We start from the raw sequence: 26,526 nt of genomic DNA on the forward strand, positions 1-26,526 counted from the left end.
GGCAGGAGAGCCGGCCAATGGCCGCGCGCCTTGCTGACAGGCGGCCAATGGCCAGGCGTCTTCTTGGGCCGTGGCGGGAGGCGGGGAGAGACGTGGTAACCATAGCTAAGCCTAAAAAAAAAAAATGGGGAGTCGGGGGAGAGGCAGGCAGAAGCAGCCACTCTCCGCTCGCCTCGAGCGCGCCGCGCGCCCGCCGAGGGCTCAGGCCGGCCGGTCGCAGGCCGAGCCCTGCCAGGCTGGCGGGCTTGGTGGGAACGTGGCCGCCGGAAGCGGGCTCGGGCTCTGAGGAAGTGTGAGGGACGCCCGTCCCCTCCACGCGGCAGGCCACCGCGTCCTCGCTGGCCGCACAAAGGGCTCGCCTGTGGGCGCTGGGGAAATAGAAGGCTCCGCCAAGCCCCCGTGCGAGCAGCTCTTAGTCCTGGGTTTGGTTCGTGGTGTTTCAGTCTGACGGGGCCAACCATCAGTTCTTAAAGCGGGTTGACATGGGTGAGAACACCTTCCGCCTCGCCAGTCAACATACAATATATACAATATGATCGCTACAAAGCAGCAAACCCCGATGGAAAGCGGTTCCGCCTTGTTTGGGACCGGGTGTAGAGGGCCGAGAAGCTACTGCCAGTGGTTTTATTCAATCACATTCCTTTTCCCAGTGAATACTGTCTCACAATCAAGGAGAAGTGTTTAAAAAAGAAGAAAGGAAAGAATCATGGCTGGTACCGGAGATCAAGGTCAAAGAAAACCTGCATGTCCACACCAAAAGTCCTGCTGCTCAGAAACTGAACAGGAAATTCGCCTTTGAACTTCACGGGGTAGGAAAGACACAGACTGTCCACTGCTGTGTGTGTTGGTCAGAAGGGATTCCAGGCTGGGCGCGATGGCTCAGTTGGCTAAACCATCCCCTCCTTGAACGTGCCAGGACCCCATATGTGCGCAGGTTCATGTCCCTCCACTTCCCATCCAGCTAACCCTAACCCTGCACCCACGTGGGAGACCCGGAAGAAGCTCCTGGCTTCGGGCTTCAGATCAGCTCAGCTCTGGCCATTGCAGCCATTTAGGGACCAAAGCAGCAGATGCAAGATCTTTCTCTGTCTCTCCCTCTCTCTGTAAATCTGCCTTTCCAATAAAAATGAAAAGTTTTTAAAAAGTAAAAAGGAGAGCGAGAGATTTCACTTCCTAACAGAAAAGGAAGAGTCCTTTGTGTCTTAGAACTGATCGGGTATTTTAGTGGGCACTTTTTTTCCCTAGAATGCTTCATTTAGGAGAATCTTAGATGTGGGAGAAAAAAAAGAAAAACTCCTAAAATGAAGGACACACTGCACCTTGCTAGTGGCGCCAGCTCTGCCCCGATTGTAGGCTTGGAGAGGGTTTGCTGTTTCTGTTTAGATTTGTTTAAAGACCTATAAAGAGAAAAAAACAGATGCTTCCATCCATTAGTTCACTCCCCAAATGGCTGCAAAGACCCAAAAGGGCCAGGTGGGAGCCAGGGTCTGCAGGGTGGGTGGCAGGGCCCCACGCCCTTGGGCGGTCCTCCACTGCTGTCCCAGGCACAGTACAGGGAGCTGGCTGGGAAGTGGAGCAGCGGGACTTGGCCGAGCATCCGTCTGGGATGCCAGGACTGTAGGCTGTGGCAGCCCCTGCTGCTCCCCAGCCCCTGAAGAGATGCTTTCACAACCGAGCACTACAGCACACTGCCCAGGAAAGTATTTGAAACCCAAAACAACCAAAATTAGGAAAGGTAGAAGTGTTTCCAGGGCTCTAGCATTGACCAACAAAGTACTAGGTGAGGAAAATTTTCGTCTTTTTAAAAGTGTTCCAAGGAATGAGAGAGTATTTTGCAATACAAATGAGTTCAGAATCTACCAGTGAACATTTTTTGAAAAGATTTATTTGGGCCCGGCGTGGTGGCCTAGCAGCTAAAGTCCTTGGCAGGAGCAGCCTGAGCTGCAGTGGGCACTGGCGCTAAGGGCCAAGCCTGAGCAGGCACTGACCAGCGGGACACTGTTGACCAACAGGTGCCAGCGGCAGGCCCTGGAGGATGCCAGGGCCAATGCCGAGATGCTCAAGAGCATGGGCCTGGTGTCAAGGCTGTGAGGGCTGCCCACGACAGCATGGACACGCATGAAGCCACTGCGTTGGTGCAGGACGTAGCCTACTGGCAGGAACTCACAGAGGGCACTTCCGCAGCTCTTTCCAAACCTGTAGGACAGCTAACAAGGATGAGCGTGTGGCTGAATTAGGAGAGAGGAGCCAAGCAAGAATGTGCTGGGAATCAGCAGACCCGAAACAGAATGTCCTCGATCCTTCTAGAGCCCTCCTATGGAACTCTACCAACAAGGAGGAGGAAGAGGAAGGTGACATGAAGGAACTTGGCGCACGGGGTCTGGATCCAAGCATCTAGCAGGACAAGACTCACTCTGGTGGCCTGCCTGGTGGGCAAGCATGCACGTGTGTGCACACAGGGCAGGTGGCTCCGACTGCACCCCAGCTCTGCAGGGGCCCCTCACTGCTCACTCTCTGCTATGGCCTGCGTGCCCCTGGGGATATGGGGGGGGAGGGTGGGCAGTGCCTGGTATTTACAACGTTCAGGCTCTGTGCATGGAGCATGCGCAGTAAGATGAGCTGGGATCTAGCCACTTTCCTTTGAAGTCCAATGACTCACTGCACATCTCTGTGTAATTAGTAATGGCAGACAAGTCTGCCTAAAAAAAGTCACCAGCTGACGGAAGATCTTTCTCTCTGTCTCTCCTTTATGTACATCTGCCTTTCCAATAAATATATTCAGACTAAATTATGGCTTGCCTATTAAATAGCTTGATTAATTTTTTAAAATTTCTTTTAGTACAATTTTTAAAAATCAATACATAACTTCAAAATATACATGTTTATTTATTTGAAAGACAGAGTTATGTAGAGAGAATGCGAGCTGTCTTTGCTGTTCGTCCCCAGATGGCCACAGCAACAGGAGCTGGGCTGAGCCACAGCCAGGAGCCAGGAGCTCCTTCCAGGTCTCCCACGTGGATGCAGGGTCCCAAGTCTTGGGCCATCCTTCACTGCTTTCCCAGGAATATTATTATTATTGGATTTATTTATTTTTACTGAAAAGACAGATTTAAAAATGGAGAAAGAGATATGGAGAGAAAGATACTCTGTCTGTTGACTCTCCCCAAGTGGCCACAATGGCCGGGGTTGAGCCAGTCTAAAGCCAGGAGCCAGGAGCTTCTTCCATGTCTCCACGCGGGTGCAGGCTCCCAAGGCTCTGGGATGTCCTCACCAACTTTTCCAAGCCACAAGCAGGGAGCTGGATGGGAAGCGGGGCTACCAGGACACAAACTGTCGCCCATATGGGATCCCAGTGCATGTAAGGTGAGGTGAGGCTACCGTGCCAGGCTCATGATTTTTAAACTAGAGGGGCAGACAGTTGACACAGAGCTCAAACATTTCCTCGGACACCCACATTCCCCATTAGAGTGCCTGGGTTTGAGGCCCAGCTCCCCTTCCAATTCCAGCTGGGAGATGGCAGATAGTGCCTTAAGTACTTGGGTCCCAAACAGAAGACCCCGACTCAATTCTCAGTTCCTACCTTTAACTCCAGCCAGCCTAGCTCTAGTAAGTGGAAAGTCTCTGTGTGCCTTCAAACTTACAGTTTTTCCCCCCTCAAGTATAGAAGAACGTGCGCTTGATGCCTAACTGCACAAGCACTGCCGGTGTTTCCTTGGTTCCTTATGGTCACCGCCAAGTGCTTAGACACAGTCAACAAACGCTGGACAAAGGAGAGGAAAGACTGCTCCATCCTGTCCAGAGCTACTTCCGCCTCTAGCGCGGAATCTGAGGGTTCTAGTGTTTGTTTTTGTGTGGCAGCTGCGAAACGGTGAAGGACCTGAGCCGGACCCCACTTCCTCGCTGAATTTGCAGCTACTGCGCTAAAAATCGTGCTTGAACGAAAACAAAAGAAGCGATTCGTCTAGCTTTGGAGTGCTAACACCACAGTTCTGCTCAACCGTCCGACGCCCAGCCAGGGATGGCCGCCGCGCTCTCTCGCGCCGCCGCCGGGTGGCGCCCTCGGGAGGTGGCTCGACTCCGGCCAGAACTCTCAAGCTCCTGAGTCTTCAAAGCCGCGGGGAAGCAATTCGGCGGCGGACCAAGATGGCGGCGCCCAGTGAGGGGCCCGCGTTTGACGCGGGAGTCGAAAAGAATTGGGGTGCGGGCGTTCGCTCCCCGGAAGAGACCCCCCAGAAAGTACGGCAGCTGATAGACGAGGGGATTGCCCCTGAGGACGGAGGCGCCGACGCGTGAGTGAGCGGGGAACCCGGGGGCCGGCGGGTCCCCTTGGGCTCGGCGACGCGGGCGGTGGGCACGGCTGCTTTGGGGGTACAGCAGTCTGTGGGGTTGCAGTCCGCCTCGGTGTGTTCGGGGGTGTCCGGGGTGAGAGAGAGAGAGAGAGAGAAAGAAAGAAAGGAGACAGAGAGCGAGCGCTGAGCGAATGCACCTGAAGATGGAATTCTTAACCTTTTTTGTTACCTTGAACCTTTTTTCGGCGCTCTGATGACCACGTGAACCCTTTCAGAGTGCTCTGTGTGTGTAAAGATCACTTTTTTCTTGGAAAGTGAAATACACAGAGCAAAGGACAATGCTTTTAAGTGCATTGAGTAAATTATGTAGAAAATGGGAAATTACTACAGACACGTCGGGATGGTGTTATCAGGCTCATGCGGGAGAGGAGTCATGTAGTAGCATGTTTGGATTAAAGAATTAGTAACTGTTAGCAGTATGCAGCCACCGTACTTTTGAGATCATAGTCAATGAAAACATTATTTCAAAACATGCGTAGTAGCCATGGAGTGAGAAAGTGATTTCTGTTGATGAGAAGTTCACAGCTACTGTTACCGTGTACTGTTGTGGAATTTTTTGCTTTGTTTATTTTTTATTGAAAAGGCAGATTTACTGAGAGAATCAGAGACAAGAAAGAAAGATCTTTTATCCACTGGTTCTCTTCCCATATGGACCCAACAGCTGGAGCTGTGCAGATCTGAAGCCAGGAGCCAGGAACTTCCTCCAGGTCTCCCATGCAGGTGCAGGGTCCCAAGGCTTTGGGCCGTCCTCAACTGCTTTCCCAGGCCACAAGCAGGGAGCTGGATGGGAAGTGGAGCTGCCGGGATTAGAACCGGCACCCATATGGGATCCTGGCATATGCAAGGACCTTAGCCACTAGACCATCGTGTTGCCCCGTGTTACAGATTTGTTTCATGAATTCTAAAGATCTTTATTTTACTCTGATTTAAATTTTGTAGTTGGCTCTTTCTCTGTGTTTTGTTTTGTTTTTGTTTTTTAAAGAAGTAGAAGAGAAGGCTCAATTCAGGTAGAAAAAAAAATCTGCAGTTCGAAGTGCTTCTTTCTGAACTGTTTCAAATTCCCTAACCGAAACCAGAGACCCTTAATTTGTGTTTATCAAAACTATACAAAATCCTATGGGAGGGCCCAGCACCATGGCCCGGTGGTTACAGTCCTCACCTTGCATGTGCCAGGATCCCATATGGGCGCCGGTTCTAATCCCAGCGGAACCACTTTCCATCCAGCTCCCTGCTTGTGGCCTGGGAAAGCAGTCAAGGACGGCCCAAAGCCTTGGGACCCTGCACCCACATGGGAGACCCGGAAGAAGTTCCTGACTCCTGGCTTCGGATCGGCGCAGCTCCAGCTGTTTGTATCACTTGAGGAGTGAATCATCGGACAGAAGATCTTCCTCTGTCTCTCCTCTCTGTATATCTGACTTTGCAATAACAATAAATAAACCTTTAATAAAAAGCCTTGAAAAAAATGCAATTTCACTTAAAAAAAAATCCCATGTAAGAACATTGAGTGAACTGACTCGATAGTATTTTGGTACAGTGGAGCTTTGTGGAGGGAGAAGTTGGTGTGAGTTAGGTATGACTGAATTGCAAAGAGTTTTAGCTTTGGATTCTATTTGATAACATTATGAAGCCACTGGATTTTAGTGGCTGAGGACTGATGCGATGAAATGTTGTTTAGGAAGGTTGGAATTTATTGTTGGTGTACCTGATAGTGTCCGAAGAAAAGCTAGATACAAGATCTGTGGGCGAAGTTGTACCGCGAGGGCGTCACCTGTGCCTGCTGCTTTGTTCCAGCAAGGACTCTTCGGCCGCGTTGCAGTCACTTCCCGGATCCCTCCAGGGAGAGGAGCCTGCGTTGGAATCCACCAGCAAAGAAGCCTTCTTCTGCAGGGTGGAAACGTTTTCTATATCCTTTTCGGTTCACCTCAGACGCACGTCCTGCCTCTCCTAGGATTCTCTTTCCTCCGGTGTATTGTTCCATTTACATTTCAGAATCAGGCATGGTAAGAAAAATTGTAAGACAGTTGATGTGGTAATCTGTTATCCCTCCAAAGGGCGTTTGAAACCATCTAATCTTCACTTTTTACAGAGAGAAAAAAAAAACAAACAAACTAGAGCCTGGGCAGAGCAGGAATGATAATTAATACTGATGTATAGTATTTTCACATGTATTATCCCTTTTGATATTCACCTTAAATCTCTGAAAATAAGTGATTGTGCCCATTGTACAAAAGAGTTTCAGGTGGATTAAATGATCTGCCAAGGTCAGCCTACTAAGTTTTTTTTTTTTTTTTTTTTTTTTAAGATTTATTTTATTTTTATTACAAAGTCAGATATACTGAGAGGAGGAGAGATAGAGAGGAAGTGGAGCTGCCGGGATTAGAACCAGCAGCCATATGGGATCAAGGCGAGGACCTTAGCCACTAGGCCACGCTGCCGAGCCCAGAAGTTTCAACACCTGAGTACCTTGTTCTCTCTAGATGTTTTTTAGCAGCTTTCTCTATAACGTAATAGCTTAAAACAGTGTACATTTATCATGCCGTAGTTTCCGGGGATTGGGAATCCAGGCGCAGGCTTGTGGAGCTATCTGGCTCAGGGTCCTGACCTTCCCGGGCTGCGGTCAAGTTCAACTTGTGTGGCACTCCTCTCGGAGCTCAACCACAAAGGGAAGCACTATTGCATTAGTTCATCCATGTGATCGTTGGGAGATTTCACTTCCTTGTAGCTGTTGGTCTGAGGGTCTCAGTTCTGTTCTGGCAGTTGGCTAGAGACCCCTTCCCCTGCCTTAATTCCTTGCAACAGAGACTGCTCTGTAGGAATTGTTCAAACTTCCATCATAGTGAGCAACAAAGAGTACCACAAGGAAGTGCAGCACACCCTCCCAGTCCTGTTTTTCCTGCAGGAGCTGCAGCCTAGCCTGTCCTGGTCTGCCCCCAGCCCCGGCTCCTGTGTGCACCAGCGGGCGCTTTGGCCTGACTCAGGTGGTCCCTCGGGATTCTCCCTTCTGATTTACCCCTTCTCAGCCCTCCCAGTTAACTGCAGATGCAGTAGCCCAGTACACGGAAGCCCCCCAGAAATCATACGTGTCAAAGAAGCCCTTAGAGGCCCCCATTCCGACCTGTCCCTGTGTGATTCTAGCAGTGCGTAGCTCCTCTGTGTGCATTTCAAAGGCAGAGGGGCCCAAGCCAGCGCGCGCCCATGGTGGCGCAGTGAGCACTTCGCCCCCTTTCCTCCAGATCTTTGAAACCAAACCAAACCAAATAGGGACCAGTGCAGTAGTTCAGCTGGCTGTTCCTCGGGCCGCAAGCACTGGGAGCCTGTCTGGGCGCCGGTTGGTTTCTCAGCTGCTCCACTTCCCCTCCAGCTCCCCGCTTGTGGCCTGGAAAAGCAACAGAGAACGGCCCAAAGCCTTGGGAGCTTGTACCTGTGTAGGAGACCCGGAAGACGCTCCTGGCTGCAGATCGGCTCAGTTCTGCCTGTTGCAGCCATTTGGGGAACAGAGCAGCAGATGGAAGATCTTTCTGTCTCTTCTCTCTGTAAATCTGCCTTTCTAATAATAAAAAACAAAATCTTATAAAAAATTAAATAGATTAAAAAACTCGGATAGGCATCTGTGCCTGCACACTGCCATGGTTAACACAGACTTGGCATCAGCCAAGACCAGGATGCCTTCCAGGTACGGTTGCTTTTCTCCTAGCACTGTGACACCTGCTCAGGTACAATGCAACCTGGGCAGTTGTTTATAGTGAGTTTAAATCCTGATTTTGATATAGCATTAGGATCAATTTCCTTTTGTTCTCATTGGTTATAAATTGATTACATTTTTTAAAGATTTTTTTTCTTATTGCAAAGTCAGATATACATAGAGGAAGAGAGACAGAGAAGATCTTCACCCACTGATTCACTCCCCAAGTGACAGGAACAGCTGGAGCTGTTTTAGTCAAAACAAACCCTGACCATTGACTGTTACGGATCTGTGACTGTTTCAGGACACCTTCCCAAATACGCACTTAGTGATATTCTTGACATAAACCTACACAGACCTGTTAGTATATAACACTCGTATTTGGGAGTTGTAATGTAAAGTAGTGCTTGTTTATTGCCTTTTATTCTTTGGAAGGTAAGTGATGTGGTACAATAGGAGACCACAGCTGCGTGATGAGAAGTACTCCGTCTTTGCCTCCTTCCAAGGGCTGTCCGGGTGCTTTCCCTGTGTCGCTGAGTTTACAGACTGAACAGAAGTGAATGGCTTCTAGACTTACCCACAGCTAGGTCCGATTTAGCGTGTGGCCTGCTGAAGCCACAGGATTAGCTGGAGCCAAGGGCTGGTGCCTGGCGTTCAGAGGGCCTGCAGCCTGAGGCGGGTGTCTGCTCCAGGAGTCCCTAGTGTGCCTCGTTGCTCTTCCTGTTAATGCAGTCTCATCCTGGCTGTGTCTGTCATGATGAGTTCAGGCTCTAATCTCTGCTGTGTTTATTTTAGTCTACTTGCAGCATTGTTTTTCTTAACGTGAGCACTGTTTGAAATGGGCAGGGAAGCCCCCCGAGCTGTCACCTCTGGTCTGTGCCAAGTACGGCTGGGTCACGGTGGACAGCGACCTGCTCAAGTGTCCCAGCTGCCAGGCCCTCCTCTGCGCCTCCTTACAGCCAGCCTTGGACCTTGACAGGTGTAAGTATGGCCTCCAAGCACGTCCTGCTGTGTGTGGCAGAGGCGAGCTGGCTTCCTGACAGCGCCAGCCATGCGTTAGTAAGGAGTGTGTGCGGCAGTGTACAAGAAAGCGAATGTGCGAGCGCCTTCACCCCCATCATTAGCTGATCTCATTATTTTATTTATAATTAAGCTACTGTAACAATGTAGGTGACTGACAACAGCATATCCGCTCTCTCTTTCCAAAATGTGCACTTTGCGATGAAGAGACAGAGGGTGGGTGAGGGGGTCCCACTTTGGGCAGCCCAGCCTTCGAGGTACCTGACGTCTCCTTTGTTGAACCTAAGATCTCGATGTGGAAGTTGCTTGCAGAAATGGTTGCTGGCACTTCCTGTGCGCTAAACTCGGCCCTGCGCGGCTGGGAGGCTCTTGGCGTTCGATTTTGACTTTGTGGTGTCTGAGGCGTTGCTGTGTTTGTGGATTTCAGATAAGGAGCGGTGTGTGGAGCTGAAGAAGTCCTTGTGTTCCGCCCATGAGAAGTTCTGTTTCTGGCCGGACAGCCCCTCGCCAGGTACTTGCTTCCCAGTGTTCCTGTCTGCTCTTACTCCTCGGTATTACATTTCTTTTTTTTTTAAGATTTATTTTATTGCAAAGTCAGATTACAGAAAGAAGAGACAGAGAGGAAGATCCTCCATCTTCCTTGGATCACTCCCCAAGGCTGCTTCTGGGTTTCCCATGTGAGTACAAGGTCCAAAGGCTTTGAGCCATCCTCTGCTGCTTTCCCAGGCCACAGCCTGGAGCTGGATGGGAGACAGGGCCACCAGGACATGAACCAGAGCCCGTCTCAGCATGTGAAAGGCAAGGACTTCAGCTTCTAGGCTACCACGCTGGGCCCATTGCATTTTTAATACTGTTGATATTGCCATGTGGTTACAGTTTCTGTTTTTGCTTATTAAGTGCCTTTGATTTGCCAGTGGCGTTGCCATGTACTGTTTATTACAGTTTAATTATCACAGGAGCCCCAGGAGGTAGATAATAGCAACCCAATTTTGTTTTTTAAACTTTGAAGTTTCTAACGTTCATTCCTGCAGGCCAGTGTGGGCCATGGACAAGGATGGGGTTGTGGGAAGGCAGGTGAGGAAAATGACTGCTTTTGCTCCTGTGTCGTTGGGAGAGCCGGGGCTGGGGGGAGAAGAACAGGGCGTGCCCCTCTTTGCTGTGAGAGGACAGCTGTGCCGGGGATGGGGGCCACTGCCTCAGAGACCCAGAGAGAAGGAATGTCTTGGGGTGTTGCGGGAGTGGAGGCGGGGAGGGTTGGCGTGACTTGGAGCTTGTGGCCTGAGCATGCAGTCCACCTGCCCTGACTCCGCCCCTGTCTCTGGACCCCTGCCGTGGGCTGGGGGCTTTCCCTTCGCTGGCCGTTGCTGCATTCCTGCCAGCCTGCTGGTCACTCTGAGGGTGCTGGCTTCATTGTGCACGAGGTGACGAGCCCCATCTGCACTGTTTTCTCTGATGAGTTCCAAGTCCTGTTTGCTATCCATATCTACCTAGATTCCCTGTCGTGTGTGCTGCTGAGTGCCATGCGTGCCACTGCCAGGCCCTAGCCCCTGCTGCTGCTTGTACCAGAGGGTGTTGCAGCCTGACCCAGCCTGACCCAGCCTGGCCCAGCCTGGCCCAGCCCGCTCCCAAACGCAGTCTCATGCATGCTTTGAGCAGCCCCAATTTTTTAAGTGAGGAAATTAAGAATCAGGGTTTTTTGTTTGTTTGTTTATTTGAAGATTTCTTTATATTTACTTGAAAAGCAGTTTTACAGAGAGAAGGAGAGACGAGAGATTCTCCTTTCTCTAGCTCATTCCTCAAATGGTTGCCGTGGTCAGAGCTGAGCCAATCTGAAGCCAGGTACCAGGAACTTCTTTTGGGTCTCCCACATGTGTGCAGGGTCTGAGGGCTTGAGCCATCTTGCCCTGCTTCTCCAGGCCATGAGCTGGGAGTTGGATCAGCAGTGAGGCAGTCAGGACACAGAGGGTGTGTTTGTGGGATTCCTGTTTTGCCACTGCGCTGTTCCTCCCCCAGCCCAGACGTGTGTGGGGGGAGGGGGGGTTATTTATGTATTTGAAAGACAGAGTGAAAGCAGGTCACTTCCCATACCACTGAATAGCCAGGGCTGGGCCAGACTGGAGGCAGGAACCTGGAACCCCATCTGGGTCTCCCATGTGGGTGGCAGGGGCCCAAGTACTGGACATCTCCCACTGCCTTCCCTGTAGAGAGTTGGACCCAAAGTAGAACAGCCAAAACTCGAATCAACAAGTGGCAGCTTCACTTGCTGAGTCACATGCCAGCCCCAGAATCAGATCTGATCTGTAGAGGATGCGCTGGTGACGTCACTGGTAGTTCAGTAGGGTCTCCAGACAAGATGGCCAGTGAGTACAGATCCGAAGAGCAGCCCAAGTGACGGTTGTACTCCAGAGCTTGGCCTGGGTCTGAAGAGGCCAGCTCCCAGTTCTTCCCTGTACGAGCACGAAGGCAGGACAGTGCCTGGAATAGAAACCACTGCTTTGTACACAGAACACCTCAGAAGAATTTATCTACACATGTCCAACAGTTTCATTGGGAATCCATCTTTCATCTGGAAGCAGGGATGCATGTTGTATTGTAGCCCCACATCTGTATATGATAGACCCCAGTACTCCATCACTATGCATTTCCATAACTGAGAAGCCATGAAACAAGGTCAGCAACTGGTATGAGTTAGAACAGCCAAAACAACAACAATAACAACAACAAATTACAGCGCCATGAAAAAGCACACCACTGAGCAACCAACACATGAGTGACGAAAAGGAAACAGAAGTCTTGGGGAAAGTGATGCCACTGTGTAATCCATGAGCCGGTGACAAATTCAACAAGAGAAAAGAAATTATTTGGAATAAACAAAACTGAAATAAAAAACAGCAAAACACATGGGATACAGCCAAAAAACCAAGCACAAAACAGCATGGATCGGATTATTGAAGTTACACTTTCCATACTGGTTTCTTTATATAATTGTGGTTGACTCATTCCACTGAGCATAATGATCTCTAGTTGGGACCACCTAGTTGTAAATAGTATAATTGTATTCTTCTTAATAACTGAATAGTATTCCATGGAGTAGATGTACCACAGTTTCTTTAACCACTCTTCTTTGGACGCGCATCTGGATTGTTTCCATGTCTTTGTTATTGTAGATTGTGCTGCTGTAAATACAGGATTACAGATCCCCTTCTCATAGGCAGATTTCACTTCTATTGGGTATATTGCTAGGAGCGGGATTGCTGGGTCATATGGCAGGTTTATTTTCAATTCTCCAAGCACTCTCCATACTGATTTCCACAGTGGTTGTACTAGCCTACACTCCCACCAGCAGTGAAGGAGGGTGCGTTTCTCCCCACATCCACGCCAGCAGGTGTTGTTAGTTGAGTTCTGAATATAGGCCAGTCTCACTGGAGTTAGGTGGTATCTCAACATGGTTTCCATTTGTATCTCCCTGATGACTAGGGAGCCTGAGCATCTTTTCATATGTCTGTTAGCCACCAGCTCTCTGGTGTAGCCTGGGAAAGCAATTGGACGGCCCAAAGCCTTGGAACCCTGCACCTGCGTGGGAGACCCAGAAGGAGCTCCTGGCTCCTGACTTCAGATCAGCTTAACTCTGGCTGTTGCAGCCACTTGGAGAGCGAATCAGCAAACGAAAGATCTGCCTCTCTGTCTTTTCTCTCCTCTGTACGTCAGATTTTCCAATAAAAATAAATATAAATCTTTTAATCTTAAAAAATTCTTCATCTTTAGCAAGATCCAGCTACCTTTCATGAATAAGGCATCTTTCCATATGATTTCAAATCTTTGGTTAATATCCAGCAGTTGGTTATGATCATTTTGCCCATATTCTTACTTGTTTATTTGAGAGAGAGAGGTTGATTTTCTGTTTACTGGTTTACTTCTCTAATGGCCAAAAAGTCAGTGCTGGGCCACACCAAATCCCAGAGTGAGGAACCCCATGCTGATCTGCCATGCAGGTGGTATGGGCTCAGACAGTTGAGCCTTCCTCCACTACTTTCCTGGTCGAGGCTTAAACCAGTACTTATGATGTTGGTGTCAAAGGGGTGACTTAACTTGCTATGCCACAACACTGCTCCCAAGAAGTGATTCTTTTTTTTTTTTGAAAGATTTATTTATTTTTATTACAAAGTCAGATATACAAAGAGGGGGAGAGACAGAGAGGAAGATCTTCCATCCGATGATTCACTCCCCAGGTGACTGCAACGGCTGGTGCTGTGCCGATCCAGAGCCAGGAGGCAGGAACTTCCTCCAGGTCTCCCACATGGGTACAGGATCCCAAAGCATTGGGCCGTCCTTGACTGCTTTCCCAGGCCACAAGCAGAGAGCTGGATGGGAAGTGGAGCTGCTGGGATTAGAACCTGCGCCCATATGGGATCCCAGTGCGTTCAAGGTGAGGACTTTGGCCACTAGGCCACCATGCCAGGCCCCCAAGAAGTGATTCTTTTAAAGATATTAGGATAGTGGTTGGTGCCGTGACTCAAAAAACTAATCCTCCACTGGGCCCGGTGCGGTAGCCTGATGGCTGAATCCTCACCTTGCAGGCACTGGAATCCATGCGAGCGCTGGTTCATGTCCCGATTGTTCTACTTCCCTTCCAGCTCCCTGTTTGTAGCCTGGAAAAGTAATAAAGGATGGCCCAGAGCCTTGGGACCCTGCACAGAGTGGGAGACCTGGAAGAAGCTCCTGGCTCCAGCTTCCAGCTCTGGCTCAGCTCGTCTCCAGCCGTTCCAGCCATTTGGAGAGTGAGCTAGTGCATGGAAGACCTTCTCCATCTCCTTTGCCCTGTTCGCCTTGCAAATAAGTATTTACCAAAACAGTTTTTTAGCAGCTGCACTGTGGAGCCGTGGGTTAAACTGCCACAATTGTTGCCAGTGCTCCTTAGACAATGCTGTTTCTGATCCAGCTCCCTGCTGGTGTGTCTGGGAAGGAAGTGGAGGATGCCTGACTGTTTGGCCCTGCCCCCGTGTGGACGAGTCGGGTGGAGTTCCTCCTGGCCTTGGCCCAGTGCTGGCTGTCGTGGCCACTTGGGAGCTGAATCAGCATGCCAAAGGTCTCTCTGTCACTGCCTTCCGCACGAATTCTCTCCTGTAGAGGGCAGTGTTGCAACCCACAGTCTAAATCACACACAGGACGCCCACGTCCCGTACCTGCACATCAGTTAAATCCTGGCCACTCTGCCTCTAACTGAGCTTCCTACTAGTCTGCTAGTGTGTCCTGAGAGACTGCAGTGCTTGGACCCCTGCCCACCTCCGGGGGTGACCAGATGGAGTTCTGGACTCCGGGCATTGGCCTGGCCTGACCCGAGCCAATGCAGACGTTTAGAGAATGAACTGGCAGCTAGAGATGCCAACTCTCTCACTCTACCTTTCAGGTAGATAAGAGTGGAAGTTAAGGTTCTTAAAATACTGTGTAGGTTTTCAAAAAGACTTTCGGTAGTTTCTTAAAGATTTCGTTTATTTGAGGGCCTGGTGCAGTAGCCTCGCAGCTAAAGTCCTTGCCTTGCGTGTGCTGAGGTCCTGGCTGTTCCACTTACCATCCAGCTCCCTACTTGTAGTTTGGGAAAGCAGTTGAAGATGGCCCAAAGCCTTGGGACCCTGCACCCACATGGGAGACCCAGAAGAAGCTCCTGACTCCTGACTTCGGATCAGCCCAGCTCCGGCCATTGCAGCCATTTGAGGGGTGAACCATCAGATGGAAGATCTAAATCTGCTTTTCCAATTAAAAAAAAAAAAAGATTTATTTGCAAGAGTTAAAGACAGAGAAGGAGAGAGAGAGAGAGAAAGAGAAATCTTATATCTTTTGGTTCACTTCCCAGAGGGCTGCAGTGACCAGAGCTGAGCTGAGCTGGAGCCAGGAGCCAGGAGCTTCTTCCGGGTCTCCCTCACAGGTGCAGCATCCTAAAGCCTTGGGCTGTCCTCCGCTGCTCTCCCAGGCCATAAGCAAGGAGCTGGATGGGAAGTGAAAAGGCCAGGACACGAACCAGCACCCCTATGGGATGCTGCTGCAAATGAGGATTAGCCAGTGAGCCCTCGTGCCAACCCCACAGCAGGCTACTTTTTAAACTGACAGTTCTGTAGGAGCCATGAACAATGTTATACGTATCTAAGTGACCCTTGGCAGCAAAAGGGTTTCCCACCCCTGGCTTAAACAGTAGGAAAAAGTGTTGTATTTCCTACAGACGTCCAAAGGTAGGTTCGTCCAGCGTTGGTTAACTTACTGGCTCAGTGATGTTACCAAGTCCCCAGCTCTTCCAGGAAGCAGGGCAGCTGGTTAGACTGGTGTTCCAGGGTTGCATGGTGACAGCAGTTTGTAGAGTCACATGCAGATGGTCTGTGGTGGAAGGTCACAGCACATTCCCATCCTGCCCTCTGCCTGGGCTCAGTCACATGTCCCTTCTTAGGGACATTTGCAGGGGTCTCTGCCCAGACCAATGCTGAAAATGTGGTGAGTGGACACTTACCAGGAATTGCCCGAAGTCACTGGGGGAAGGAAAGGTGGGAGCCAGGTGGTTAACTCTTGGGTGGATAGCCAAAAATACGGGGGTACTTTAGTCCATGGAAGTGGAATAAGAGATAAATTTATTCACAGTCATTTAAAAAAAAGATTTACTTCTTTTTCTGTAATTCTGTCTTTCAAATAAATAGGAATAAATCTTTTTTAAAAAAGAAAACTGGGGGGCCCGGCGGCGTGGTCTAGCGGCTAAAGTCCTCGCCTTGAAAGCCCCAGGATCCCATATGGGCGCCGGTTCTAATCCCGGCAGCTCCACTTCCCATCCAGCTCCCTGCTTGTGGCCTGGGAAAGCAGTTGAGGACGGCCCAATGCATTGGGACACTGCACCCGCGTGGGAGACCCGGAGGAGGTTCCAGGTTCCCGGCTTCGGATCGGCGCGCATCGGCCCGTTGGCGGCTCACTTGGGGAGTGAAACATCGGACGGAAGATCTTCCTCTCTGTCTCTCCTCTGTATATATCTGGCTGTAATAAAATGAATAAATCTTTAAAAAAAAAAGAAAACTGGGGCCTGGCACCATAGCCTTGCCTTGTAAGCAATGGAATCACATATTGCCACCGGTTCTAATCCTGGCGGCCCCACTTCCCATCCAGCGCCCTGCTTGTGGCCTGGGAAAGCAGGGGAGGGTGGGCCCAAGTGCTTCAAGCCCGCAGCCAAGGAGAACCTCTGGCTGCTGACTTCCGCCTGACGCACAGGCGGGGGCTCAACGCCGTGCGCCACAAGGCCACTCTCGGAGGTTTTCAGTATCACTTCAGCAGCTCAGCTTTTTGACACTTCCCCAGGCATCACAGATGCGCGTGTTACTGCTTTCCCGCTGAGGCGGTCTCTGTTGACTTCTTCATAGACCGATTTGGGATGTTGCCGTTGGATGAGCCCGCTGTCCTGCTAAGTGAGTTCCTGGATCGCTTTCAGAGCCTTTGTCACCTGGAGCTGCAGCTCCCGTCCCTGAGGCCAGAGGACTTGAAAGGCATGGTGAGTTTGTCTGGGCCAGGCTGTGGGGCCGCCACGTGTCACTTTGTTGCGTACATGTTTGTGTAAAGCGCAGTTTTTTGCGTGACGAGATGCAGACAGTTTGGAAGGGAAGGTCTCTCTCAGCTGGCCTGTTTCAGTCTCCGCCTGAGAGATGACTTGGATGCTTCGACTAAATGAGTTTCACTTAAACACATAGGCACGATTCTTTCAAGCTCATGAATTCAGTTGTATCTTTGTTACTAAAGCTGTTTAACAGGGCCCAGCGCAGTGGCCTAGCAGCTAAAGTCCTCGCCTGGAATGCGCCAGGATCCTATATGGGCGCCGGTTCTAATCCCGGCAGCCCCGCTTCCCATCCAGCTCCCTGCCTGTGGCCTGGGAAAGCAGTTGAGGACGGCCCAGAGTCTTGGGACCCTGCACCCACGTGGGAGACCTAGAGGAAGTTCCTGGCTCCTGGCTTCGTATCAGAGCAGCACCAGCCATTGTGGTCACTTGGGGAGTGAATCATCGGCTGGAAGATCTTCCTCTCCTCTCTCTTCCTCTCTGTATATATCTGACTTTGCAATAAAATAAATAAATCTTAAAAAAAAAATAATCCAACAGTTGGTATGTCATGTTGTCTGAATTTCCTTGGCATGATGATTAAACTGAACTCGTCTTTGTTCCTTTGCAGTCTTTGACTGAGGACAAGATCAGTCTTCTGCTACACCTACTGGAAGATGAACTTGACCACCAAAAGGATGAGAAAAAAGCAGCCACCAAGTTAGGCTCAGACATCCAAGTCCGCATCACTGCCTGTGTTCTCGCCGTGTGTGGCTGGGCATGTAGGTTAGTGAGCACGTCCTGGGCCCCGAAGGCGGTGACAGTGCAAGTCCCTCAGAATCTAGAAATTGCGCAGTGCTTCCTCAGAGGTAAACAGAGACAAGAGGAATGTGGAGTGGTAATAGATACCAATAAAAAGAACTAGTGACAAAAAAAAAACCAGAATTAGAACTCAGGAAAGTTAATATTTGGTGTTTACCTTACACTGAAAAGTAGATCCACAGAGAGGAGAGAAAAAGAAAGAAATCCATCCATTGGTTCACTTCCCAAGTGGCCGCGGCAGCGGGAGCCAAGAGCCTCTGCTGAGTCTCCCGTGTGGATGTAGGGCCCGAGGGCTTGGGCCATCCTCCAGTGCAGCAGCCGGGACATGATCCGGCACCTGTATGGGGTCCTCTAATCCTAGAGCTGGGGCTTAGTTTGCTCAACTATTGGACTGGCCCTGAGAGAGATCTTGTATATGGAGCCCCACTGCCTACATGGCCACAGTGGCAGGGTGTGGGCCATGGTGAACTATTGGACTGGCCCTGAGAGAGAGCTTGCATATGGAGCCCTACTCCCTACATGGCCACAGTGGCAGAGTGTGGGCCATGGTGAAACCAGGAGCTCCCGAGTGCAGGGACCCAAGTACACGGGCTGTCCTCCGCTGCTTTCCCAGATGCAGGAGCGGGGAGCTGAATGGGAGGCGGAACTGCCGGGACTTGAACAGGCACAGGGTAGTTGGCAGGAGGCGGCTTCACCATTACACCCCCCCGTGTTTACTTGTTAACTGTTGTTGTCCTGTCACTTTCCAGCTGGGAATTGGTGTTCTGTAAACAGTAGCGTTCCTAAAGAAAACAAGTTTCTGTCAAGAAGAAAAATCAGTTTGATTATATAACCGCTGAAGAGACCACCCACTAGAGCCCTGGGCCCCCTGCTGTGCCTGCAGCCCCTGCTGCTGGGCACAGGCTCCCCTGGGATGGAGGACTGTCAGAAGCTTCTCTGTGTAAGATTGGCTTGGGAAGTAGAGACAGATCTGTTTCCTGGTCACTCCCTCAGTGCACACAATAGCCTGGACGAGCCTGACCAGTCCCAGAAGCCGGGAACTCATCCCAGCACTTGCAGGGAGCATAGAGACCTGGCTGCTCCAGGACGCCACGTAAGGGCACTGGTTCTAATCCCAGCAGCTCCACTTCCCATCCAGCACCCTGCTTGTGGCCTGGGAAAGCAGTCGAGGACGGCCCAAAGCCTTGGGACCCTGTACCCACATGGGAGACCCAGAAGAAGCTCCTGGCTCCTGGCTTCAGATCAGCTCAGCTTCAGCCACTGCAGCCACTTGAGGAGTAAACCAGCAGATGGAAGATCTTTCTCTTTGTGTATTCTCTCTGTATATCTGACTTCCCAATAAAAAAAAAAAAAAAAAAAAAAAAAGTACAGGGCCTGGCACAGTGGCCTAGTGGCTAAAGTCCTTGCCTTGCTCGACAGGATCTCATATGGGCACCGGTTCGTATCCCGGTGGCCCTGCTTCCCATCCAGCTCCCTGCTTGTGGCCTGGGAAAGCAGTCAAGGACGGCCCAAAGCCTAGGGACCCTGCACTTGCGTGGGAGACCCGGAAGAAGCTCAGCTCCAGCTATTGCAGCCACTTGGGGAGAGAATCGATGATGGAAGATCTTCCTCTTTGTCTCCTCTCTGTGTATCTGAGTTTCCAAGAAAAATGAAATATATCTTTAAAAATAAAAGTACAGGAAAAATGTGTAAGACCTTCACAGGGGGGTTGCTGTGCAGAGCTCTCCAGGAGCCCTGCCTCTGTGTAAGGACTCTGTGAGAGATGAACCTGGGCTCTTGCCGTCAGAGGCGGCGGCCGAGAGGACACGGTGCCCGGTGCTCCGGGCTGTTCCAGGCTGTTCCAGGCTGTTCCAGGCTGTTCCAGGGATCCTCTGGATGAGATGGGAGCACCGGGGCATCGTTACCCCTGGTCACTTTGAGAAACTCCTTCTCCCCTTCCTTCTCTCCTTTGTGTAGCTCCTCTTTGGAACCCATGCAGCTCTCGCTGATAACGTGTTCCCAGTGTGTGAGGAAGGTGGGACTGTGGGGCTTCCAGCAGATCGAGTCATCCGTGGGCGACCTGGACACCTCCCTTGGCCTGGCCGGCTCTCCCACCCTGGGTCCCGACGTGCGGCCAGAGCGCCTCCCTGCAGTGCCAGAATCTCCTCGAAGGATGATGACCCGCAGCCAGGACGCCACGGGCCCCCCAGGCTCCGAGCAGGTACAGACGGGGGTTCCGTAAGGTGGACTTTTTTTTTTAAAGGCGGAACAACAGAGATGGAGATCTTCCCTCTGTTACTTGACTGCTCTCAAGGTCTGCAGGTGAGCCTGGGCCAGGCCAGATCCGGGGCCCCTCTGCTGCCTCCCTGCTGACCTCAGCAGGACGCTACGGAGCAGGCCAGGCCCGAGCACGCCGGGATGGGCTGTCGGCATTCCAAGCAGCGTCGCAGCTTCCCTTTCGGGGTGGGATTTTAACAGCGTTCTTTCCAGAAGTAGTGTTGGTTGAAAGGGAGTAACTGAAATGGCAGACCTTACTTCTACCCACACTGCTCAAAAATTGATTATAGAAATTCAGCATGGAGTCTGGCGTGGTAGCTTAGCAGCTACAGTCCTCACATTGCACATGCTGGGATCCTGGCTTACACACGCTGGGTTGTGTCCCGGCAGCTCCACTTCCCATCCAGCTCCCTGCCTGTGGCCTGGGAAGGCAGTGGAGGACGGCCCAAAGCCCTGGGACCCTGTGCCCACGTGGAGACCTGGAAGAAGCTCCTGGCTTTGGATTCCCTAAATTCCAGCTGTTGTGGTCACTTGGAAAGTAAATCAACAGATGGAAGATCTTCCTCTCTGTCTCTCCTCCTCTCTGTATATCTGACTTTCCAATAAAAATAAATAAATCTTTAAAAAAATAAGTAAATAAATAAAACCCACATGTCTTGTCCACACTCTGGCAAGGAGTGTGGTCGTGGTTGGTTGGTTTAAAAAAAAGGAATTCAGCGTGGAGGCTCGCGGTGTGATCTGGACTCACAGCGTCATGCCGGGTCCTGTGTGCGGGCACTGATTTTCGCCTTAGCTTCTCCACTTTCTCTCCAGCTCCCGGCTAATGTGCCTGGGAAGGCAGCAGAGGACTTGGCCCCCAGCACCCTGTGGGAGACCTGGACGGGCACTGCAGTCCTGGCTTACTGCCTGGAGCAGCCCCTCAGGGCTTGGGCCAGCAGCTGGGAAATACCTCTGTTTCCATCTCTGTCCCTCTAGTTCTGCTTTTCAGATAAGTAAATACTTCAAAAAGAAAAAACTCAGCATGGGAATGTAACTTCAGAAGCCTGCACTGTGGCGCAGTCGGTTCAGTGGCTGCTTGCAGTCTCGCACCCCGTGCTGCAGTGGCAGTTCAGGTTCTGGCTTCCCTGCTGCTTATAATCCAGCTCCCTGTCAGTGCGTCTGGGAAGGCGGTGGGTGACGGCTTTGCTGCCTCCCACGCGGGGACCCAGGTGAGGCTCCAGGCTCCCGGCTTCACCCGGGCCCAGCTCTGGCTGCTGTAGACACTGGGAGCTCTCTCACACTCTCCTTTTCTCTCTTCCTCCCTGTTTCCCTTTCTGTCTTGTGTCATCCTCTTTCCAATAAATTAATAAATCTTGAATATAATTTTTATATATGTATATATATATATATGTATTTCTTTGAAGAGTTTAATCGTACAGGCAGCCCAAAAATCACATACATTTTTTGTAAAGTTTATTTAAAAAGTAAGGAAGTCACAGACAGGAGGACCATACCCAGGGATAGGGGGGCAGGGAAGGGAAGCTGGGAGAGGGTTCTGCTTCCGGCTTGTCTCCACAGGAAGGGAGAGCACCCCTCCCTGTTGCCTGGCTTCTTCTGGGCCTGGGAAGGGGAGTATTTCCACGATAGCACCCCCAGACCCGGGTGAGGGGGTTCCATGCTGGGGAGGGTGCTCCTCTGACTGACAGATGTGTAGACTGTGTCACAGAATTTGGGGGAGGTATGACTTCCGGTTCGGGACTCCAAAGCAACTACCTGCGTGTCACATTTCATTCCCTCAGATTTCTGACCCTGATCTGTTTGTTTGTTTATTTATTTATTTTCATTGGAAAGGCAGATATACAGAGAGGGGAAGAAACAGAGGGGAAGATCTTCCATCTGATGATTCACTCCCGAAGCGGTCACAATGGCCAGAGCTGAGCTGATCCGAAGCAAGGAGCCAGGAGCTTCTTCCGGGTCTCCCACGTGGATGCAGGGTCCCAAGGCTTTGGTACTGCTTGTCCAGGCCACAAGCAGGGAGCTGGATGGGATGTGGAGCAGCCAGGATATGAACCAGCGCCCATAAGGGATCCCAGCACATGCAAGGCGAGGATTTTAAACGCTAGGCTACCCCGCCAGGCCCTCTGACCCTGTTCTTGAGAGTTGCTGAAGGATGTAGAATCATCTCTTCTTTAGCTGATTCCTGCTGATGAGGGGTGTAGGCCTTGCATGTCCCAGGTTTGGAAATCTCTCCCCATCTCATCTGAGTCGTCATGAGCCAGAGAAATTCCTGTCGCTGCCATTGGCTGTGTGCCCTGCGTCGTCGTCACCACTCAGAAGTCAGCGGCTTCCTATTGTCCTTGCGAGTAGCATGCGAGGACCTCGGCTCACAGCACAGCTGAGCCTTCACTCCTGTGCACCTGGCGTGATCATCTGTCCTGCACGGGAGTCAGTGTGACATGTACCGTGTGCTCTCATGCAAGGACGTCCCCCACCCCAGGCTGCGATTCCTGGGATCCTGCTGCACTTGGGACCAACTAGGCCTGAAGGCAGGTTTTTGGCAACGTCACAGGCCGTCAGTGGGTACCAAATCCCCCCCCCAGGAACGCTGGCTCAGGCTACTGGCCTAGCGCCGTAGCACTCTGCAGAGATTGCCAGATACTGGCTTGAACTTATTTCTAGAAATACTTTGGCCGTAATCAGTAACAGCATTGGTTTGTTGCCCTGATTTCTCCCTTCCCTTCAGTCTGAAAAGAGCCCAGGTTCCATTGTTTGCCGAACTCGGAGCCTGGACTCTTCCAGCCCCGTTGAGCGTGCAGAGTCGGAGGCAGCCAGCCCCACCGCCAGAACCCGCCCAGTGACGCGGAGCATGGGACCAGGGGACAACGCTGGCCTGGAAGTTCCGTCCAGCCCCCTCCGGAGGGCCAAGCGACCTCGTCTCTGCTCCTCCAGCAGCTCGGTGAGTCTTCCTTCCTGTGGAGAAGTGGCCAGGCACCAGGAGAATGCTGGGCCCTTGCTGTGTAGCTCAGGGAAGTGGGCACCAGCCACTCGCCAGTCCCGCAGCCAGCAGTGGACTCTGGAAGTGAGTTTTAAGTCAAAGACGGTGTATTGGCCAAAGGCAAGAATTCGGTTTTCCCCTTTGTTCCTTTGGGATGGATTCTGGAGAGGTGATGTTTTTCTTGGGCAGATGGGACAGCAGTGAGGTCAGGATCAGTTTGCTTACTACGAAAGGAATGAGGGGCCAGTGTGGTGGCTCAGAGGGCTAATCCTCTGCCTGCAGCTCTGGCATCCCATATCGCTGCCGGTTTGTGTCCCAGCTCCTCTACTTCCAAGCCTTGGGACCCTGTACCCATTAACAGGGAGAAAATCTTTCTTTCTCTGTAACTCTTTCAAGTTAAATAAATAGTAAAAATTTGGTTTAGGAATTTTTTTTAATATTTATTTTTATTGGGAAGGCAAATTTATACAGGGAAGGAAAGACAGAAAGATCTTCTATCCACCGGTTCACTCCCCGGATGGCTGAGCTGATCCAAAACCAGGAGCTAGGAGCTTCTTCCTGGTCTCCCATGTGGGTGCAGGGTCCCAAGGCTTTGGACCATATTCCTCGGCTTTTCCAGACCATAAACACGGAGCTCTTTGAAAGCGGAGCAGCTTATGAGATGTCAGCACTTGCAAACAGAGGATTAGTCAGTTGAGCCATCACAGCAGCCCCCATAATAAAAATCTTATTTTTCCTGGTATTAGATTTTTAGAAATGTTTGATGATTACGTAGTTGAAAAGGATGCATGCCCATGTGGACCACCAGTTAGGATGGCAAGGGTCAAAAGGATGGGGGAGTGGATGACACAGCTGCTTTCGGTCTCGCTGTCTATTTGTCCTGTATCTCGGTGGGTGGGTGGAGGGAGTGTGAGGAGGGAAGGGCCGCTGCCAGCAGCCTGACCACACCGGTACCCAAGGATGCGGGACGGCCACTTGATGTCTTCCTAGAGTCCCAGATGTGGAGTACGTTCTGATAATTCTGAGATGCTGTTGACCTTGTAGCTCCAAGGTTGAGGAAATCCCCCCAAAGCCCATTGGCTGGCACAGTTCACCTCAGAGTCTCGACTCACCCAGGTGCCTGCTGTTGAAGCTTGGTCAGGAGTGTCGTCCGTTTTGTTCTGCCCTCCCTGGTGTTAGACATCTTCTGTAGGCCTCAGTGATCTGCCATGTCCCCCAAGTGCAGCTGTGCGGTCTGTCCACTGCACGGGCTTCAGCAGCTGAGAAGGCCTCGCTCTGACGCATGCACCGCGTGGTCAGAACGCACATCCTCTGATTTCCCGCGTGGTTGGAGTTTTAAGCCCAAAGGTCAGTTGAGGGTCCCTGACCTGACTCCCGTGTGTGCCAGCGGTGCGCGGTCTGGCTCAGTCTGTCACCTGCATCAGCCCGCACACACTGTCATTGTAGTGTGTGTGAAAGCTGAAAAAGAAGGGGGAAGCCGGAAGCGTGGGCCGAGAGCGGGGCTTCCCGACGACACGCCTCTCACTGTGTCTTCTGCTTCTCCCTCAGGACACATCTTCCCGGAGCTTCTTCGAGCCCACCTCCCAGCACAGAGACTGGTGCCCGTGGGTGAACCTCACGCTTGGCAAAGCTGTCCAGGAAAGCAGTGGCATGGAACCCGAAGGCGCTACCCCCCCAGAGCCAGGCTGGAAGGCGGTGCTGGCCCTCCTGCTGGCCCAGAGGCAGTCCAGCCAGACCACGGAGGCAGAGTCCATGGTGAGTTGAGCCGTGGTCCTGTGTGTGCGTGGCACCCGCTCCTTGCAGTCGGAGGCCCCGGGGCCAGCCGTGTAGGGAGCACCCTGCCTGCCCTTCTTAGCTAGCTGTGTAGGGAGCACCCTGCCTGCCCTTCTTAGCTAGCTGTCCCGGCGCCGTCCACTCCCCTGCACCCGTCCAGGGCCGACACATTCTCTGTTGGCCCCGCTAAGAGGACTCCCAAGTAGGGAAGGCAGACAAACAGACAGACGGACACCTCGGGTTGCTGTCTGCTCAGGAGCCGGCCCTGGCATCTGGAGGTTGGCCAGTGCACTTAGCTGTCGGAGGCCTGGACTCTGGCACCTGCAGGCACGTCCCCTGGCTGTCCCTGCAGCCCCGGCCGCCCTGGGCCTGCGCACTATGGCAGTCATGGCTGCTGGGGGTTTCCAGTGTGGGAGAATTCGGAGCCACCATGGCACCAAGCAGTGCAAGTGAATCATTTGCCGTCTGTAAGACGGCGGCGTGCTGGAGTGGACGCAGCTCCCGGAGCGGCTGTGTGGCCTGGTGGAAGTGTAACAGTTTCTGAGCCCATGCCCTCCAAGGACAAGATGAATTGCCCTTGCTGTCAGATTTCCAAGTCCGAGCCGGGCCCCTGGTTCTGCGGGGCTCCCCCTGGGAGAGCAGGGAGATGCCCGGGCCCCCTGGGACTGCGGCACTGCCCATGGGGGAGCGGGGAGATGCCCGGGCCCTCTGGGACTGCGGGGCTCCCCCTGGGGGAGCGGGGAGATGCCCGGGCCCCTGGAACTGCGGGGCTCCCCCTGGGGGAGCGGGGAGATGCCCGGGCCCCCTGGGACTGCGGGGCTCCCCCTGGGGGAGCGGGGAGATGCCCGGGCCCCCTGGGACTGCGGGGCTCCCCCTGGGGGAGCGGGGAGATGCCCGGGCCCCCTGGGACTGCGGGGCTCCCCCTGGGGGAGCGGGGAGATGCCCGGGCCCCCTGGGACTGCGGGGCTCCCCCTGGGGGAGCGGGGAGATGCCCGGGCCCCCTGGGACTGCGGGGCTCCCCCTGGGGGAGTGGGGAGATGCCCAAAGCTCAGGAACATCCCTTCATGGCCAGAGTAAACGTGCAGGGCAAGTTCTCTCAGCTTTACCAGACACAAAGCCTGCCTTTTTCTTTTCTGAAAATCCTTAAAGCTCTTTGAAGACCAGGGTCTGACCTCTCAGCAGGGCTGATTGAATCTGTGCTGGACCCAAACTGGAGCTGAGGACGTAGTGGCCTGCAGCCTGCCCCCATCACCATCATTCTCCCAAGGCCGCACGTTTGGTTCCGGCCGTTTGCTTTTGGTTGGCCTCCTGATGGGCTTGGGGCTCCGATGCCCTTGCTGGCATCTCATGTAACCTCCGTGCTGGCAGGGACAGCCAGCGCCTGATGAGACCATGGCAAAGGATCTTGAAGTTGGCACAAGAATGAGCTTAGTTTTTTCAACTTTTCTTTCCACACCATCATTAACTAAATTCCTCCTGGTCATTAGGAAGAGCTTCAACTTTGCCTCCTCCACAAAGGAGATGAGAGCCCTTGGGCACCCGTGTGCATCCCGTGGCTGATGCTCCCTCTGCGTGGGGCGGCCAGTGGGGAGAGGCACCGGGCGTGCGTGTCCTCAGGGTCTCTGCGTCCCCCACGAGCCTGGGGCCGCTCGGGCTGTGAGCTCCCTGCGAGCAGCTCTGCCGTGGTGGCCGAGGCCATGGGCACACTCCCAGGGCTCTGGCGGCTTTCTGCTCTGGCCTGGCCTTAGGTCCCTCTGCTGACCGCGGCTGGGCCTCTCCATGGAACAGGTGCCAACTCCCCCGGGGGGCCAGACGTGTCCTCATAGGCCAGCAGGGAGCCCAGAGGTCAAGAGGAGACGTGGGAGGCCCCAGGGGACAGGCCTTCAGAGATGTCACACAGTGGGAAATGAATCCAAGTCCTGGGCATGTGTGGACGGTTGTGGCAGAGCCCCGTAGGTGAGCGCTGTCTGCTGTGTGTGACCCTAAGCCTTTCTGCCCACAGAGTCTCTCTGACAAGTCAAGGAAAGTCTTCCGGATATTCCGACAGTGGGAGTCCTTAGGCTCGTCCTGAGCTGCTCCAGCCCCTGCCAGAGAG

General features: G+C 52.4%; 1 protein-coding gene across 1 annotated transcript; it reads left to right on the plus strand.

The window, feature by feature from the left end:
- The first annotated feature begins 4,110 nt into the window (after window positions 1–4,110).
- ZC3HC1 (zinc finger C3HC-type containing 1) lies at window positions 4,111–26,526 on the plus strand. Its single transcript, XM_004592561.2, has 10 exons — window positions 4,111–4,289; window positions 6,141–6,252; window positions 8,862–9,012; window positions 9,479–9,562; window positions 16,440–16,567; window positions 17,238–17,392; window positions 19,385–19,628; window positions 22,407–22,619; window positions 24,207–24,413; window positions 26,434–26,526. Exons 1-10 carry the CDS (start codon window positions 4,144–4,146, stop codon window positions 26,500–26,502), a joined length of 1,509 nt encoding a protein of 502 aa, XP_004592618.2. The 5' UTR covers window positions 4,111–4,143; the 3' UTR covers window positions 26,503–26,526.

This window comes from Ochotona princeps, chromosome 25 (assembly GCF_030435755.1).
Source record: "Ochotona princeps isolate mOchPri1 chromosome 25, mOchPri1.hap1, whole genome shotgun sequence".
Lineage (NCBI taxonomy): Eukaryota > Metazoa > Chordata > Mammalia > Lagomorpha > Ochotonidae > Ochotona > Ochotona princeps.

What these genes read in the sequence shown, in the direction of transcription:
- ZC3HC1 (XM_004592561.2), top strand. Translation starts at nt 4,144, where the DNA reads ATGGCGGCGCCCAGTGAGGGGCCCGCGTTTGACGCGGGAGTCGAAAAG. An exon ending in TCTGCTCCTCCAGCAGCTCG is followed by an intron (nt 22,620 to 24,206) that starts GTGAGTCTTCCT and finishes CTTCTCCCTCAG; the next exon opens with GACACATCTTCCCGGAGCTT. An exon ending in CCACGGAGGCAGAGTCCATG is followed by an intron (nt 24,414 to 26,433) that starts GTGAGTTGAGCC and finishes TTCTGCCCACAG; the next exon opens with AGTCTCTCTGACAAGTCAAG.